Source organism: Manis javanica, chromosome 11 (genome assembly GCF_040802235.1).
Source record: "Manis javanica isolate MJ-LG chromosome 11, MJ_LKY, whole genome shotgun sequence".
NCBI lineage: Eukaryota > Metazoa > Chordata > Mammalia > Pholidota > Manidae > Manis > Manis javanica.
Genome location: NC_133166.1, coordinates 86,771,690 through 86,790,701, shown reverse-complemented (window position 1 = coordinate 86,790,701; position 19,012 = coordinate 86,771,690). Strand labels below are relative to the sequence as shown.

General features: G+C 33.1%; 1 protein-coding gene across 7 annotated transcripts in view; it reads right to left on the bottom strand.

Annotated features, from left to right (window-relative positions):
- RASAL2 (RAS protein activator like 2) overlaps window positions 1-19,012 on the bottom strand; it is a 396,637-nt gene that overhangs the window by 260,569 nt on the left and 117,056 nt on the right. The window contains exon 1 of one of the 7 annotated variants that reach the window (XM_037022378.2): window positions 15,076-16,248. The exons of 4 other annotated variants lie outside the window; for them this stretch is intronic. In XM_037022378.2, the coding sequence (XP_036878273.2) occupies window positions 15,076-15,637 (562 nt within the window). In that variant the 5' untranslated portion in view covers window positions 15,638-16,248. Of the gene's footprint in view, window positions 1-15,075; window positions 16,249-19,012 lie in introns of those variants that run through there. 2 more of the 7 variants (XM_037022376.2, XM_037022377.2) reach the window with 2 other exon arrangements.

The following is a 19,012-nucleotide window of genomic DNA, read 5'->3' as shown; positions in this document are numbered from 1 at the left end:
AAAAGTAGAGTGGGATAAAAGAATATTTGAAAAAATAATGGCTGAAGACCTCTCCAAAGGGAAGGCAAGACATTAGCCTACAGATGCAAGAAGCAGAGTGAAACCAAGCAGGATAAACCCAAAGACATCCAAGATAAGACAAATCATACATAAACTTCGGCAAATTAAAGAATAATAATAAAGCTTAAAAGCAGTAAGACAGAAATGACATATTACTTATAAGGGAACACCAAGTAACAGTGGGTTTCTCACCTGAAACCACAGAGATCAGAAAGAAGTGGGACAAAATTTTTCAAGTGCTGAAAGAAATTAACTGTCAACTGTAAATTCTATACCTGATGAGACTGGCCTTAAGAAATGAAGGGGAAATAAAGACATTCTCAGATGCAGGAAGATTAAAAGAATTTGTCACTAGCAGACCCATCCTTAAAGAATGGCAAAAGGGAATTCTTCAAACAGAAAGCATATGATAAATGAAGGAATTTTAGGCTATCAGGAAGAAAGAAAAAATAATGTAATGATCAGAAATAGGAGAACACTTAATAGTCTACCCTCCTTATAAATTTTATAAATATTTATTGATTGAAACAAAAATTATAATATGATCTGATATTCAAAACAATGATATTTTCAAGTGGGAATGGGAAAAGGGCCTAAATGGAAGGTCCACTTCACTCAAAGTGGTAAAATGAAAATACCAGTAAACTGTTATGTCACATATGATAACTGTAAAACCTCCAAAGCAACCACTAAGAAAACTATACAGAGAGATACACTCAAAAACACTATAAACAAATCAAGAAACAAGCCTGTGAGTAAAATAAAAGCAGTACTGTATCCTAGTGCTCTGAATAGTGCTCTCTGAGTGACCAGTTGAACTGAGGAGGGAGCTAAAAGGAAGCACCATAACAAGAGAACATAGAATCTTCATATGGGAAGAACTTTCATGACTAAGTGGCCCAACTATAGCTTCTGCATGTACCTCTTGGCATGTATATATGTATTTGGTAAGGGGGGGCAAAATTCATCTGTACTATTACTATCTGCATTTAACAGTTAGCCAAATGATGAGTAAGTAAAGTTGTTCAAAATACTGCACTGATTAAGTTGGTAGGTTGCTTGCCACCCTTCCCTCACTTTTCTGAGTGCAATCTTTGGTCATCCATCTCTGGTAGAAGAAGGGAAGGTATTAAGTAAAGACTACTGAATCTTACCCATGATCAAGGCTTGACTTATTCTAGTTAAATTACTATAAAGATAGAAGGATACAGATAATAAGTTGGTGGAAGATTCGGGTCTCTCATGGTCTCTCATCTCTCATTTCCAAATCAACAACTGCCTTAAAAGAAAAAAGAGCTTCTTTCTAGAAATAAAATATCTCTCCCCATACATAAAGTGGACTCATTAATTTATCCACAATGAATTTATTATTAATGAATAACACATGTGAAAGGGTTTGAAAACTACAAAGAACACCCCCCAAAATACAATACTTATGTTGTTTATTTTATAACATAGATCTTTTGATATGTGTAAATAGAGAACATTTCATTCTTGAATACAGTTATTCAGCACTCTGTATTTCCCCTAAGTACAAACACAATTTACATCAATATACTCATTTAGGATATATAACTTCTAAATATATAGTACTCTAGAAGGAAGTGTGCTTATCAAAACCTAAATATTCACATATATTCATAAATTTATCTTTTTTCATTTTATTTATAAATTGTAAGCTATTTATTCTTTCCCCAGAATTCTACCTTATACTTTATGTCCTGCACTTTAATTTTAAAACTGTGTTGTTAAATTAGAGCAATGTGGCAATGGGATATAACATAAAGGCTTAGTTTTCCAATAAATTTAAATAGGTATAAATTTTTAAAAGGAGCATTGAAGGAACAAATTCTTCTAGTGGTTTTTAAAAGTATATGCATATATAATAAAATAGCTGCAGAAAAATTAAATGTGAAGAAGGATGTGATAACTAGCAATCTCAATTTTGTTCAGAAAAAATACTCCAAACAAAAGTTCACTTTTAGTTCTTTTAGTAATGAGTACATAGTTGCAATTATAAACTAAATTTTGTTTATTTTCATAAATTCCCATTTATTTTTTCAGGAAAAATTCTCAATCACTATCTACCCCCATACAAATGCATATATGTGTCTGTATATATATTATTTAGTATGAAATTCTGGTAACTACTTTAAATGATTTAAGTGGCATTTTTCCAATACCATTTATTCTCAGGTAAGGTCCCTTTACCTCTAATATTTGAAGTAGTCTAATGCTGAGGGGGAAAAGTGGCTAAAAATAACAAAATAGCCCTATTAATAATGTTTAAATGAACATTCCTCGTTGTTTTTAAAAAAACTGAAATGAATACTATGCTTCAGAAGAGAAGGGATTCACAAGGAAATATTAAGTTCCTTTTGGCTGAATAAAATGACACATTTAGAATTCCACAGAAAACATTAACAGGAAAGCATTACTCAAAGGAAGAGTCTCAATCTAGGGGCTATAGCAATTTCTGAGGCCTAACTGTCAATCCAATAAATTGGAATAAAAGCTAGAGTGGATTAATAAGCCAGGTACAACCATGATTTCTACTAGCACCCAAGCCCTGTTCACTACAACAGGCATTTATAAAACACTGAAAGGTCATGCCCAAAAGTTGTCACAGGACAAAAAGCAACTCAACAAATTGGTATTAAATATAAAATAATCAAATAAAGAAACTTGAGTTAAGCACTTTTTATTTTATTATAGACTAAGTCAGACACTAAAATGTTAAGAAATATTTATGAAAAAAATTTTAATTGAAAAGCATTTTTAAATGCCACTCATCTGTTTTTAGTTAAGTAGGAAGAAATCTTTGCTACCTTATTTTAAGAGCAGAACACCTCTGCCCAGCTCAAGGATCAGTAATATTACAAGAGGGCTTATTTTTTAAAACTCCTGGTTTAGGATGCTGTCAAGACAATGGAGGTAAATAAAACTTAAAAACTAGAATATCAGTGCCTAGTCTCCACATATTAGAATCATTAGATTAGAATCACACAATCTTAAACCATGTTCCTTCCTCTGAGACGCTAGCAAGTACTATTGTGAAATGGATGAGTTCCATTACGTACAGTTTTCAGCAGTCCTTTGGATAGAGAGTAATGTCTGAACACTTTGAATAAAAAATGTTCATTATGTTGCTTAAAATAGCAGCACTGCTACTTGGGAATGTTAATCATGCCTTTCGCAAAAAAAGCTTAAAGAATGGAATCACTGAGTACCCATGACAGCTATTATTATTTACATATATTGCTGGTAGTTTGTTATATATTTTTCTGCCTATAGTATAAAATCTTCACTACTATTTATAGTATATCTATAGTATATAAAGCATGTACTAAACATACGCCAGGCATGGACTCTGCCTCTCTTTTTAAAAAAAGCTTGGATCTGGGAATAAACCCACAAATGCTGACAACTCATATGTTCTAACCACCAGATACCACTTTTCTCCAAAACAACAAACCACACATATAACATTCAAAATACCCTTTATTTTGACCAAAGTTGGGTTATACAGTGTGCTAAGTTGTAATTGAATTGGCATCCCTTAAACTTCAAATTATTTTGGCGTTTGATGGACACAGCACAGGATTTCTATTTTGTAAAGTCAAGTAAATAAACATCATCAAATTCAGAAATTAAAACTAAGAGACAAAGAAATCACTAAGGAGAGCTCAATGAGAATATGTGCATGAGAATGACAGGAAAAATACCTGTGGTTTACTGACTAAAGCTCAGTCACCAAGAACCTGTATATTCATATGGATAAGGTTTCATAATCATAGATTCAGAGTCGTTACTCATCTTACTCTTCTCTTGGTTTCCTCACAAAGATACACTGGCCCTTAGCATGAGAAATTGACTAAAAACTGACAATCATCCTGGAAATGAAGACAAATCACCATGTTCATTATAATCAAGCTGCCAGTGGGAAACTCTAGATCACACTGAACTAAAACATATTTCTGTTTTCTGCACAGGTGTAGGGAAATTGCTAATTATTGAAAGTATTCAATTAAGACTAAAATTTTATAAGTACCTTATATAAATATTTATTGAATGAATATATAAATATGAAACATGAATAAAATAAGAAGACTGTTACATGTTTAGATAACAAATGAAAACTAAATAGGACTTAAGTTCTCAAAACAGAAAATCATTATTTTAGATGCAGGATGCATCTTTACAAAATACAAGGCTAACTAACCAATGAAACATGAATGTTCATAGTGGCATAATTGATAATAGCCAAAAGATAAAAACAGTTCAATGTCCATCAATTGATGAAGATACAAATTAAGTGTGGTACAGCCATATAAACAGAATATTATTTGGTCTTGAAAAAGAAATAAAGTACTCATAGATGCTACAACATGGATGAACCTTTAAAACATGCTAAATAAAAGAGACAATACACAAAAGGACACATACTGTATGGTTCCATTATATAAAATCTATAGGCAAATCTATCGAGGCAGAAAGCACATTAGTGGTTACCTATGGAAGAGGTGGGGAGAGGGGGACAGTTGGGAATTAACTAACAGGTACAGCATTTCTTTTTGGTGTCATAAAATTGATTGTTGTATGGCTGCACAACTCCATGAATACACTAAAAAACAACTAAATTGTACAGAAGTATATATATTGTAAGATTCTACTTAGATGAGATATATAGTCAAATTCATAGAGACAAAAGTAGAAATGGTCATTAACTAGGAGCTGGGGAGAGAGAAGAATGAGGAGTCAGTATTTAATGGATGGAGTTTCAGTTTGGGAAAGTGAAATACTCTTGAGATGGATGATGATAATGGTTGTACAATGACGGGAATGTACTTAATTCTACAGTACTCTATGTTAAAATGGTAACTTCTATGGTGTGTACATTACCACAATTAAAAATATTGAGTTTTATACTTTAAAAGAGTAAATGTATGGTATATGAATAACTCAATAAAGCTGTTAAAAATAGGTGTGTTTTTCTCTTGAATATAAGCATGAACAAGTTCTTCCTGAACGCATCTCCTCGAGAAAGGGAAACAAAAGCAAAAATGAGCTCATAGGACTACATCAAGCTAAAAAGTTTTTGTACGGTAAAGGGCATCATCAACAAAACAAAAAGGCATCCTGCAGTATGGGAGAATATATTTGTAAATAACATATCTGGCAAGAGGTTAACATCCAAAATATATAAAGAACTTAGACACCTCGACACCCAAAAACCAAATAACCCGATTAACAAATAGGCAGAGGATATGAAGAGACAGTTCTCCAAAGAAGAAATTCAGACAGCCAACAGACACATGAAAAGATGCTCCACATCACTAATCATCAGGGAAATGCAAATTAAAACCACAATGAGATATCACCTCACACCAGTAAGGATGGCCAGCATCAAAAAGACTAAGAACAACAAATGTTGGTGAGGATGCGGAGAAAGGGTAACCCTCCCACACTACTGGTGGGAATGTAAGCTAGTTCAACCATTGTGGAAAGCAATATGGAAGGTCCTCAAAAAACTAAAAATTGAAATACCATTTGACCCCAAATCCCACGCCTTGGAATTTACCCAAAGAACACAACTTCTCAGATTCAAAAAGATATATGCACCCCTATGTTTATCACAGCACTTTTTACAATAGCCAAGATATGGAAGCAACCTAAGTGCCCATCAGTAGATGAATGGATAAAGAAGATGTGGTACATACAGACAATGGAATACTATTCAGCCATAAGAAAGGAACAAATCCTACCATTTGCAACAACATGGATGGAGCTGGAGGACATTATGCTCAGTGAAATAAGCCAGGCGGAGAAAGACAAATGTCAAATGATTTCCCTCATTTGTGGAATATAACAATGAAGCAAAACTGAAGGAACAAAATAGCAGACTCAGAGACTCCAAGAAGGAACTAGTGGTTACCAAAGGGGAGGGGTGTGGGAGGGCGTGTGGGGAGGGAGAGAGAGAAGGGGACTGAGGGGTATTGTGTTTAGTGCACATGGTGTGGGGGATCACAGGGAGAACAGTATATCACAGAGAAGGGACAGGGTGGATCTCTGGCAACTTGCTGCACTGATGTACAGTAACTGCATTGGGGTATGGGTGGGGACTTGATAATATGGGTAAATGTAGTAACCACATGGTTTTTTCATGTGAAACCTTCATAAGGGTGTATATCAATCATACCTTAATAAAATTTTTTTAAAAAATAGGTGTTTGTGTGTGTGTGTGTGTAGAAGTAAGAATATTAAACTTGCCACCACAGTGGATCAACTCCAAGGCTATAATCATAAAAGTTGAGTTGCTCTGCTAATACACTCTGGTTACATGGAATAAGATAGGCAGATGTGCCAAGGTTAGGGTGCTAATCTTAACATTCCCATTACCCTCACCCTACATCCCCACCTGAGTGATTTCATATACTCCTGTGGCTTCAGTATCCATGCGCTGATGATTCCCAAATGGATATCCTTTATATGGGAACTGATCTCTGCTCTTGAACTACTCTTTCATTATTCCTCAATGTTTGTTGGACAGATGGTCCCAACCTCATGAAAACCTTTCAAACATCATATGCTCAAAGAGGACCACAAAAAGGAGGGATAAGGACAGAAGCTTGGAGTCAGCAAGGCCTGGACCCACCACTTACTAGCTGGGTAGTTAGGGAAGTAACAGAGTCCTTCTGAACCTTTTAAATGAGAATCACTCTTAATTATCTTACAGGAATATTCAGAAGATTAAACCAGATGAATGCATATAAACTGCCTAGATGTAAAAAAACCAAGCATATAGAAATTACTAAACATATATTCAATGCCTTCCCCTTTGAGCTAGTTCTACTTCTTTATTCCCAAAATAAAAGGTGTCACTATTTTCCAAATCTATAAACCTTGTTATTACTGATTTCTATTTGCCTTCTGCATTATTCTTCAAATTCTGTCAATCTACCTCAAACAAATTTTTTGAGTCTCTACTCTCATTTATTATTGATATTCCTTTAATTTAGGCTTTTATCATATCTAACTAAAATTCTGGCACAATTTAATTGTACCACTCTATCATCAGTCCATCATGTACTCTAACATAAAATTATCTTCCTAAGAAGTAAAGCTTATCTCCTACTTTAAAATCTGTTACCTCCAATGTCCAAAAACTTTAGCTTGGTACTCAGCGTAGGACTCTTTAAACGCTGACTCTACACTTTTAGTCACATCTGTTCACATTCCCATCCTCTACGTTTTTTACTTTGTGAAATTTGCACCATTCCCTAGATGTACTCCTGGCCTTCACAATGCCCTCTATCTAGAATACTCCTTAACTTGGGAGACTTTTATTAATCCAAATCTGTTTCAAATGATATCTTGTCAGAGACTATTATTTATCTGTTTACATATCTGCCTCCTAACCATGCTGTTAAAATACTGTAATGTGGATAATGGACTACATTCATTTCTTTATCATTCTCAGTGGCTGGTGATGAAAAAAAAATGATGAGAGTCAACAAGGAAGGTAAGACCTGGATCCAGTTACATTAAAGGATCAGAGCTCAATATAGAACCACAAGTTAATTTTTGCTTGAAGGTAAATGCCAGAGACACCTAGTGTCTGCTGTAAGTCACACCATAAAGTTTGAACCAGTGACAGATACTATTAATCACAGTATTTAAAACTAAATCCTGGGATTTTTTTTTTTTTTTTTTGCTTTGCTTATTTTAAGACTTCACTGGAAAACCATGAGTAACTAAAAACCAAGAAATTACTAATCCTTATAGGCTAGGGGAGCAAAGAAATGACCCAGTTGCAAGATACACAAAAAGTATTAGTGGGATGACTAGGCAAATTTTATAGTAGTTATTGAGAATTCTACTGGTTTGGAGCCTAGGATCTAAAATTAGAATGTCATTTTGGAAAATGAGATAAACAGCAAATTCTAAAGCTGAGAGACAGGTGTAGTTTATGGTATCATGCTCCTAGGTGACCACTAGATTACATACCTATGTAGAAATAAATTAAATTCTATTCTAGGTTGGAGGGCATGGCTCAGCACTCAAGATTACATAGGCATATAATGAAATCTAGAAAACCTACTATATGGCTGATGTCACCATTAACTACCATTGACCATACTGGGTCAGATCCTTTATATCTCCTATCTCAATAAAGAATGTCTGCTAGTTATCTGAGAGCTTGGTAATAAATAGCTCTATGACTCAAATTTCTAGGAAACAAGCATGAAAAAAAGATACTGGCAGCCAGGAAAAGATGGGATAACAACTGAATAATCTTTTTTGGGGAATGGACTAGGATATTTTAGATAATGAATAAATTAGCTAAGAAATTTTATTCCTTAGGATACTGGCTCTTTCCTATAAATGTATTCATTGATTTACTAACTCAGTAAAATTAAGTTAAATAATTTTGTTTTAGATAAGAAAATCAAAGCAGTTAGTTATTTGTTAAGGGAAGTTTTGCACATAAAGCACCTATATTTTTTCATTTTATTTGTCAGATTGCTTAGAAATCACCTAACTACATGGAAAGAGTGAAATCTGATTATTTAAGTGTGAAACAGAAAGACAAGAAAATTTTGCTTTCAGGAATAGCTTCATTGGATCCTTTGATACAGATTCAATGAAGTAAGTAAACTAAAATATTCAAACTTTTCTAATTGATTATACCTAATAATTAACTTGAATTTTATATTAATTGGAGTTACTCAACCTGAGGCAAAAATAAACACAAATTTTGTTAACACTGGAAGTTATTTTACTTACCACATATTAATAAACTAAAAATACAGGTGAAAATACTTAAAAACATAAAGCATCAAAATGAAACAAGCAGAAAAAGTTACCACTAATAGTGAGTACAACATTTTAAGCCATCTTAAAAAATCACTGAATAATAAGGTCACCATGAATGAATTCACTAGAGCTAATTTCCAAAGTGTTATTTATATTATTCTAAAACTCAGAAGAGGATGTTTTATCCAACAGGCTAAGAAATAATATATAGTTTTTATCTCAAAATCATTTGATAATAGGACCCCAAAAAAGTTACTGTGTAATCTTGGAGGCAGAAACATAGTTACAGATGAATTACCCCTCAACCTCCCACCAAAAAAAAAAGCCTTAAAATATAGGTTATTTAATATAAAATAATAATAAAATATAGGTCATAAATACCTCATATAGGTTATTCCAAACATTCAATGCTAGTAAAATAATAGAAAATGTATTTCCATAGATGCCAATAGGCATTCAATACAACTCAGTATTTAACTTTGATTGATACTCTAAGTATTAAAGATAAAATTTCTTAATATGAAAGACAAATATCAAATGATTTCACTCATCTGTGGAGTATAAGAACAAAGCAAAAACTGAAGGACCAAAACAACAGCAGACTCACAGAACCCAAGAATGGACTAACAGCTACCAAAGGGAAAGGGACTGGGGAGGATGGGTGGGAGGGATAAGGGGAAAAAGGGGCATTACGCTTAGCACACATAATATAGGAGGGGGCACAGGGAAGGCAGTATAGCACAGAGAACTAGTGATTCTATAGCATCTTACTACGCTGATGGATGGTGACTGTAATAGGGTATGTGGTGGGGACTTGATAATGGGGGAATCTAGTAACCACAATGTTGCTCATGTAATTGTATATTAATATACCAAAATAAAAATAAATTAAAATGAAAATTTCTTAATATAGGAACAAGCATATTTAAATCTATAGTCAAAATCATATTTTCTGTAATAATACTGGTTATTTACTGTAAAGATTTAAATAATAGGTATTATCAGTTGCTGCTCTTAAAACACCACTCCCTTTCCCTTTGATTTGCAAGATTTCTGGGGTATAAATAGTCCCATGATGGTTAACTTGAAGTTACCATTGCAATATCACTAAATGGGAATTGGGAATAGATAGATGCACAAAATTGGCTTCCACAAGCAGGCGCCAGAACACTACTGGGTATTAACTTGGATTAGGCTTTTATTACCTGAGAAGTGCTATGCTATGGACTTTACACATTTAGTTTAATCCTCACACCAGCCTACAAAGTAGGTATTACTTCATCTTATAAAGAAGGAAACTGAGGCTCAGAGAGACAAAGCAATGTACCTAAGGTCACATTACTAATATTGGTAAAGCCAGGATTTTAAAATATTTTTAATCATTTTAATTTTCATTCTTCATTCATAACCCATCGTTGTTATTAACTCATGGCTCACGTATGGCCTGATTTTTAAATTAATCAAATCATCCATTTATCTATGTATTTGTACTTCAATGAGAATTGGAAAAACCATAACTCAGCCCCTAATGAAAACAATGCCAGTAACTTACATTAATCTTTCCCTTCTTGTCCCCTTAGTTCTCCCAGCAAAGGTAAATCCTAAAGTTGATATTAATCAGTCTTTTAAAGACAGGCTTAAATTCCAAATATCTCTGAAGAAAACCTCTGATTATTAACAACTATTACATGTTCCTTTTAAGTAATCTTTCAGTGTTCCACTTGATAACCAAAAGAAACAAGATTCTACTTGAAAAATCAAATAAGAAATGAAAACAAAAAACAAAGCAGAATGCTCAAGTACATGTCTGGTAAGGTCATAGGGGAAAACTACACACAAACTGTTAAAGCCATTATTAATGTGGTATGTCTTTCTAGCAGAAAACCTTACAATACAGAATAAACTACAAGATAGTCACATTCCAAAGTATAATTATTCCTGGTATACCTCCAAAGAAATAAACCAACAGGAAAAAATTTTTTTCCATAAGGGGAAACTGTAATGGAAAAAAAAAATACAAACAATTGAAATGTCCAGTAGAACCTACTTCAACATTTCAATATAGTAGATCAACAGATAGTCCAATATCCTCACCTTTTTTATGACTGTTCCATTCAATTTTTAACATCTTTTTCAAAGAAAGTCTTATTTAAAAGGACCTAATACATTAACTCAACAGCTGTTAATTATTGAGTTTCTGAATCATTGTTCTTGGTGCTGGGAACATAGCACTATTTTATTAAGTAACAGTCATAAATGGAAATAAGGAAAAACTTAGACATATTTTATACTGATTACATCCATTTCAAAAAGACACAAATACAAGAAAAATAACAAATTTAAAGTGATACAGGTAATTTTTTTCTAATGTTACTTCATAACAAAATTTTTCTAAAGTTTATGTGATTATGTTGTGAAACATGTTTTAATGGATGTTAATATATTACATTAATGACCTCATAATTGTTGACACCTCTATTTCTTAGTGTTATGGACTGAACTGTGTCTCCCCAACTTTCATTTGTTGAAGTCCTAGTCCCCAGTGTGACTGTATTTAGACAAAGGACCTTTAAGGAGGTAATTAAGGTCAAACGAGGTGGTAAGGGTGGGACCTTAATCCAGTAGGGCTAGTGTCCTTAGAAGAGGAAGAGGCAATAGAGGAACCTGTCACAGAGGAAGGCCCAGTGAGAATACAAGACAGCCCAGCATAGTCTGCAAGCTCAGGCGAAAGCTACCCAACCCTTGCCTTGATCTTAGACTTCACCCACCAGAACTACAAGAAAATAATTTCTGTTTTTTAAGCCACCTAGTCTGTACTGTTTTGTTATGGCAGCCCTAGCAAACTAATACACCCAGAATATATTTATTTAAAATACAAGAATTATATCAGTATGTTGAATAATTTTAAATATAATAGAAGTATATGTAAATCACCTAAAGTATTACAGTTCATTGCCTAAATTTTTAAAGACTTACTTATTAACTGCAAAGCTGCTTAACAACAGACAACATAGATATCATGACAAAATACTAGATCAACAGCTGTAGGACAACTTAGGTGCAACAGGTAGGTAGCAAAATGCTAGCTAGATTGAATGCAGTAGTTCTTAGGAGAAATGTCAGGTATCTGTATTTTGCAGATTTCTCTTTTGTTGACCCATTATGAAATAAAGTAAATAGAAGGTCCACAGACAGAGATCTGTGGCACTATGTAAGTTCTTATGCTAACTAGACCTTACCACTTACTTATTATATCTCGTACTATATAGATGTTTATATATATAGTACACCTTGTGACCTTAGAGGGTTTTTTTTCTAATTTAGTTAATGATTTCCTAGAATAAGTGAGGAAGTTGCTAGTTACTTAATAAAATAGTGCTATGTTCCCAGCACCAAGAACAATGATTCAGAAACTCAATAATTAACAGCTGTTGAGTTAATGTATTAGGTCCTTTTAAATAAGACTTTCTTTGAAAAAGATGTTAAAAATTGAATGAGAATACTCAAAGATTATTAACTAGAAGCAAAAAATAAAATCTTCCATTTCTCAGGTTAGGGAGTCTTTAAAAAGAACATTGAGGAAAGAGGATATACTTATTACAATAACATTATAGATTAAAAATTATAAATTGTAACCAGAAAGGAGACCACAAAGGGTATATGTAATTTCCTTTCTAATTTTTTTTTAAAGCTTTCATTTCTATCTCTACCTACTGAAAAAGAAAAGTAATTTGTGAATGAAACTGCTTCCCAGTAATATCTACTAGAGTCTGTTATACACTTTAGATGAATATAGTTTATATCCCATATACATATACAGTTTTATAGTTTCTTCTAAATTTCACAGACTATGTAGACTATATGTAGACCTGATTTGTTATCTCATAATCTATTTAGTTATTCCTCTCTTATTGGGTGCTCCAATTTATTTCCACTGTTGCAAGCATGTTGACTCTATGCTTAGACATGGGCCTAAAGCAGTTGGAATTACTTTTAGCTATGAGAGGTACAAGTTTTATTTTTTATATTGTATCATTTGACCTGCATATTGTATCAGATGAAGGAATATATATTGCACAACTGGAGGGCTGAACACAGAATAGAGTGAAGACTTTCAGCTTTTCCCTCTTAAATTGGATAGGATCCCTATCTATGGTATATTTCATTGCTTTAAGCATGAGGGTAATTGTGTTCAGTTATTAATACAAGAAATTATTAATTGTTTATGCTCAGAATATGCACATGCTCACAAGTTTGGACTCATAGAATTTATTACTATAACATTACAATTCTTGGTAATTATGACAAACTCAACAATCAGGTCTCCTCTTTCTCCCTCCTATCTTAAAAACAAAATCTATATCCATGTAAGTTCATTTTCTTAATAGAAATAATATGTGTGTATTAGAAAACTGCTGTCTGCCAAACACTGTTTTAACTGCTATAAATACATACTACATTATTTAATGTCTCTCACATCTTGTAGTTCTTATTGAGGGAGAAAATTAACAAACACTAGTGGGTCTCAAATTAACACATTGATTTTCTTAAAATTGTCTCAAAGACATCTATGTTCCAATAATTCCATACCTTACCATAATTAATAGAAACTCTGATAAGAAAACTTTTTATTCATATGGCAAATTTCATTTATCACTTGTGAGGAAAGAATTACTAGTCCACAAAAGTGAAAACAGAAATACAGAGACTAAATTTCACGAATGGTAATTGGTACAGATGAAGTAGAATTTATATCTCTTGGGCCAATCATACTCTTTCCTATGTGGAAAATGAGAAATACAGAAAAGTTTACAACTGCACAATTTTTGATACAAAAATATTTTAAAAAACCCAAATCCTACAGCCTTCTTTTATCAACTGCATGCATGTTAGCCATTGAGAGGCATTGATTCTATGACTTTATTTTTAAACTCTTAATTTCCTTTGATACTCCTTTATGTCATCCTATGATCATCTGACATGGAAACAGACATACTAGCATCCAAGGAAATGCAAATACCTAGTCTTTCAAAAATTTTAACAGAATGTTAATAGACACACCTCAAGAAAGATCTTACTCTTGATAATTATTTATAAGCCAAGGGTAAGAAGGAAATAGATACATTTAAAAAACTCATAGAGCAAAGGAAAATGGGAGGACAGGGTTTAGGAAAGATACTGAATTATGGGCACACATATATTTGGAAAATTAATTTTTTACTAATGTCACTCTTTTGCATTCTCCAACTCTATTTTTTAAATAATTCAATTGTACTCCAATAAAATTCTTCACCAATTTCCTGTAATTTTAGAAAGAATCTAAACTTTTGCTGATACAGTCAATTATAATAAAGATAGGCTAAAGTTTTCTTATGGTAAGAGCTTTTCCACAAATGACATCAACTGGATGAAGATATTATCAGAGTTTCAGTGTTAAGTCTTTGAAACAAAAAACAAACATAGGTCCTAACACATGAGTACAGTAGTTCATAAGGTAAGGTCAATTGTTTCCAAGGCAATCAGATAAGAATTTATGAGCTCTTTTTTTGGCATTAACAATGCTACTATCAAAATAAAACACTTCTAAATTTAAACAAGTCCTAAGTGAGATTTTTTCAAATTTGGTGATTCTGTTGTCAGAATTTCTATTTTGTCATCTGAATAAATTCAAGTTTTGCATCTTCTGCTTCCATATTCAAATTGTGTATTTTATGATAAAACCAAATCAAAACTTCCATTTATTAAAAGCTATCAATACAATTCTGCTCTAAATAGTTCTCTTAATATTTGTTAATTTTTATGGTGAGATAATAGTAGAAATTCTATTTTAATTCTCAACTTTGTCAGGAGGTAATTATTTATTTCTCTCCCTAAATAAACTGCATTTAACTTACAAAAGTAGGTCAATGGGGATAAATAAGGGTTTAAAACAAAACAAAACAAAACACTGACACAGGCCCCAAAATAGAGTTCAAGAGCATAACATACTAAAAAAATTCCTTAATTTACCAAATCCATTGTTTACTATTAATCACTCACTGAAAGAGGGTTTCTGAAGTGTTCACCATTTTTATAAAAATTGTACTAAACTTGTTTCATAATGAGCAAATAAAATTGGCTTATTATCAAACACAATTAAAATTCCAATAGTAATCAAATCTGAGCCATCCCTTCTTCCCTTTATTCATCACAATATACCTTCTTTTACTGGCTCATTGGTTGATTCTCCTTTTAGACTCAGCATCCGGGAGAAGCCATTGGAAAGAGTAGAGAAAATGCCACGGATGAAATATCCTTGCTGCTCAGACTCCACTGACCTCACAAAACTGATACTGCAGTGGGGTTCTGGCTCTGAAAGAGATCTGGCGAATGGAACCCGAAGGGACTGGGTGTTGACCAGGTTCATCTTCTCTGCTGACGTTCCAAGGACCTTGTTAGCAGAGGAAGAATCATTATTACCAGCCATCTTTGGCAGGACTCTTTGTTGTGGCTCATCCAAGTGTCCTTTATTGTTTTGCAATCTCTCGTTTTTGCCACCTTTCCACCTGAAGCTGGGACGCGTCTGCCACCGATAGGCACCCAGTGGCTTTCCAAGATTGGGAACAGCATGTTCACCTTCCTTTCTCTTGCTTCTCACTGGAGCACACCACGGATAGCTCTTCAGGCTCGTTCCTATCTCTGCATTTGCATAAGCAGGTTCTGACAAAGATCTTCGATAGTTTGGAGGGCAAGGTGATGTTTGTCTCTTAAAGATGCTCATCTTCCACGACTCTGTTTTTTAAACAACTTCTCTCAACTTTAAGTTTCCTCTACTTTGCAGACCTTGCAGTTGAACCACACTTGTCCGTGCAGTCCAAGACATTCAACTGCTTAAGCAGCTTTCTTTGTGTGGCTTTGAACCACAGCAGATGTTGCTGCTTAAGAGCTGGTGTCATGTTATTACCCCATTTTGCCAGATCTCCGAATTTCAGCAGCACCCAAAAATCTCCTGTGTGAAGCAAATCATCTTCAGAGGACAGTAAAAATATTTCCAGAAGATCACCTTACTTCCTGCAGTAGGCTACATGTCTGTGCTAGGCTTTCAGGAAATGATTTAAAAAAAATAAGAAGTGAAATAAAAGCAACAAAAACCCACAAACACCTTCAGGGACCAATAGTAACCTAGTGTTAGCTATGCAAATGATAGTGGGTTAAAAACAGATTGTGAAAGTACTCAAACTGACATGCACACATTCAGGAAGAAGAAAAAAGCTTACTTAAAAGCCTGCTCTTTATGTAGCAGCTCTTCAGAATAGTTTTTTCAAGTCTGCATTTCAGAAATTTGATTTCAAGAAAAATTATTGCTATTTACATAAACTTCTTTCAAAGCTAATACTGTTTTTATTAGCTTTATTAGTATAAAATCATATACTGCTTTATTCAAGTAGGCACTGCAAAGAGGAAAAAAGGACAAAAGAATGACATTAAAGCCATTTTTAATGTAAATATACTAGAGAGAATTTAAAAAGCATAAATGGATAGAAAAGAGAACAGGGATAGAGGATACTTGCTATGAACTACAGCAAAGGAAAAGTAAAGTCTTCAGGCAATATTTTGTGGGAACTGGAACATATGAACATATATACTTAAATGATTTCTAGAAGGGAAAAGGTTGCTTTGCAAATCTAACTGGGATAAGTTGTCTGGAAAAATATTTCCTATCTATTTAACCAAAGAAATTCCTTCATTCCTCTTTGTGCTACTTAAAACTTTTAAAAAGAGCTGACTATTTAAAATTTTGTTAAAGCCAGTACCTTACTTATATTGAACCAAGATCATGAATGCCAAGTTTTTGGCTGGTTAATTTTTTTTCAACTGCCTGCTCATAAACTCCTGAGAACAGGAGTTTCAAATGGAAAGCCTGACACACTAGACCATGAATAGAAGAGATATAACAGGGCAATCAAATCATTTTGAAGTTGTATAAAAAATAATGATTTCATCTGAAGAACTAAGAAACCATTTATTGGTAGAATGTATAGAATGAAGAACACTTCTCAGTTTCCCTCTTATTACTGTAGAAATACTGTTTCATATACACCTAACCTATTCTTTAAAACATACTAAAAGGTTCTAGTTACATTATCATAAAACAATGATCTCATTTTCATTTGTTTACATTTTCATTTCTTTAAGCATATACATTTCTATATTAAAAATGTTGAAATATTCAGCTTTCAATGCATAAAATACATCATATTAGTGTTTTACAATTGTAAAGTTTTCCCTTGTTTAAAAAAAACACTTAGAAATGTGAATTTTCACAGAGAAAAACAAACACTAAACTCTAATCTCTATGCACATCACACCATCTACAAAAGTTCATCTTTGATGGAAAATAAACCCAAATGTAAAATATAAAACTATAAAGTTTGTGAAAGAAACCATAAGTGAATATTTTTGTGAGCTGAAGGTAAAGATTTCTTAGAATACAAAAAACAATAACTATGATAGGAAAGCATTAATAAATATGAATTCATGAAAAACAAAAGTTTTTGTTCAATAGAAAACATATTAAGAAAATCAGTAAGTAAGTCAAAATGGGAGAATATATTCATAATACAAACTTCTCACACTTTGTACCACAATATATAAAGAATTTCTACAATTCATTAAAAAGAAAATGCAATTTTTAAAAACAGGCAAACAGAATTGAAATCTTCACAATGAAAGCTATATGAATTGTCAATAAGCATATGAAAAAGTACTCAACCTCATTAGTAATCAGAGAAATGCAAATTAAAGCCAAAATAAGATAGGACTCACATTCACTAGAATGGCTAACATTTAAAGGGCTAATAACATCAGATGTTGCCAAGGATATGGAGCAACCGAAAATCTCATAGTTGGTAGGGGCAACATAAAATAGTACCATTACTATGGAACAAATTTGACAGTTTTTTAATAAAGATAAACATACATCTATCCTATATCCCAGCAGTTCCACTCTTAGGCATTTATGCAAGAGAAATGAAAATACACATACTTGTACTTTGATGTTCATAGAAGCTTTATTTATAATATCCATAAACTGGACACAACCTAAATATTCATCACAGTAGAATAAACAAATCATAGTGTTTTCATACAATGGTATACTACTCACCCACAAAAAGAATGTACTTCTAATACATAAAATAATGTAGAAGAATATCACAAGTATTATATCAACAAAAGGAACTGGAGACAAAGAAATGTATACTGCTTGATTATTTCTATCAAGTTCTAAAACAGGCTAAACTAATCCATAATGGAAAAAAAAAATCAGAGAATCAGTTGTCAGTCGTGGAGAGAATAATTAACAAGAAAGGGGCATCAGGAAGTTTCCTGAAGTAACAGACACTTTCTTAGTCTTGATAGAGATGTAAGTATGGATACATGTATTTGTCAAAACTCACCCAACTGTCCCCTTAAGATTATGCACTTTTTAATAAATTTTACCTTAAAAAACTATCAGCAATACTCAATTCTATTTAGTAGGTTTGCTTATCCACTGTTAGGGGCTAGAAATTTCAAATCTACTTTCTGTATATTCCAGGCTTATTCCTAAATACTTCTATTTAGGAGTAAATACACTGAAAAGAATGAATGAATGCTGTAACTCCAGGCAAAGGAAATCCTGGGACCAAAATACCTCTAAAACTGAAATCAGTCAAAGGGAGAAATAGTTTAAAACCCTCTTATTGCCTATAAACTGCAGTCCGGGCTGTCTCTTTCCTGCTCAGGCAGAAGCAAGCAAGCCCTCACCCCAACCTCTCAGGTTCAGATAAGCCCTTGGTTGCCCAGGTAATTACCCACTGATATGGAGGTGAACCTTTCTCCACCCCTGAGGAACAACTGTTGATATGCAGATACACTAAAACCAGGTGAGATATTCTGGAAATATTACAATCTCACGCACAATGCATATATGCATACCAATACTGAAACAAACTAACATTATGCACCTCCTAATATCATGAACTGTGAAGGACAGAACATCATTTCTGTGTTATTTCTGCAAAAAATACATAACTGTTATCTGATCACAAGCAACACCAGATAATCTCAAATTAAGATCTATAAAACAACTGTCCCCCTTGCTTCAAAAATGTCA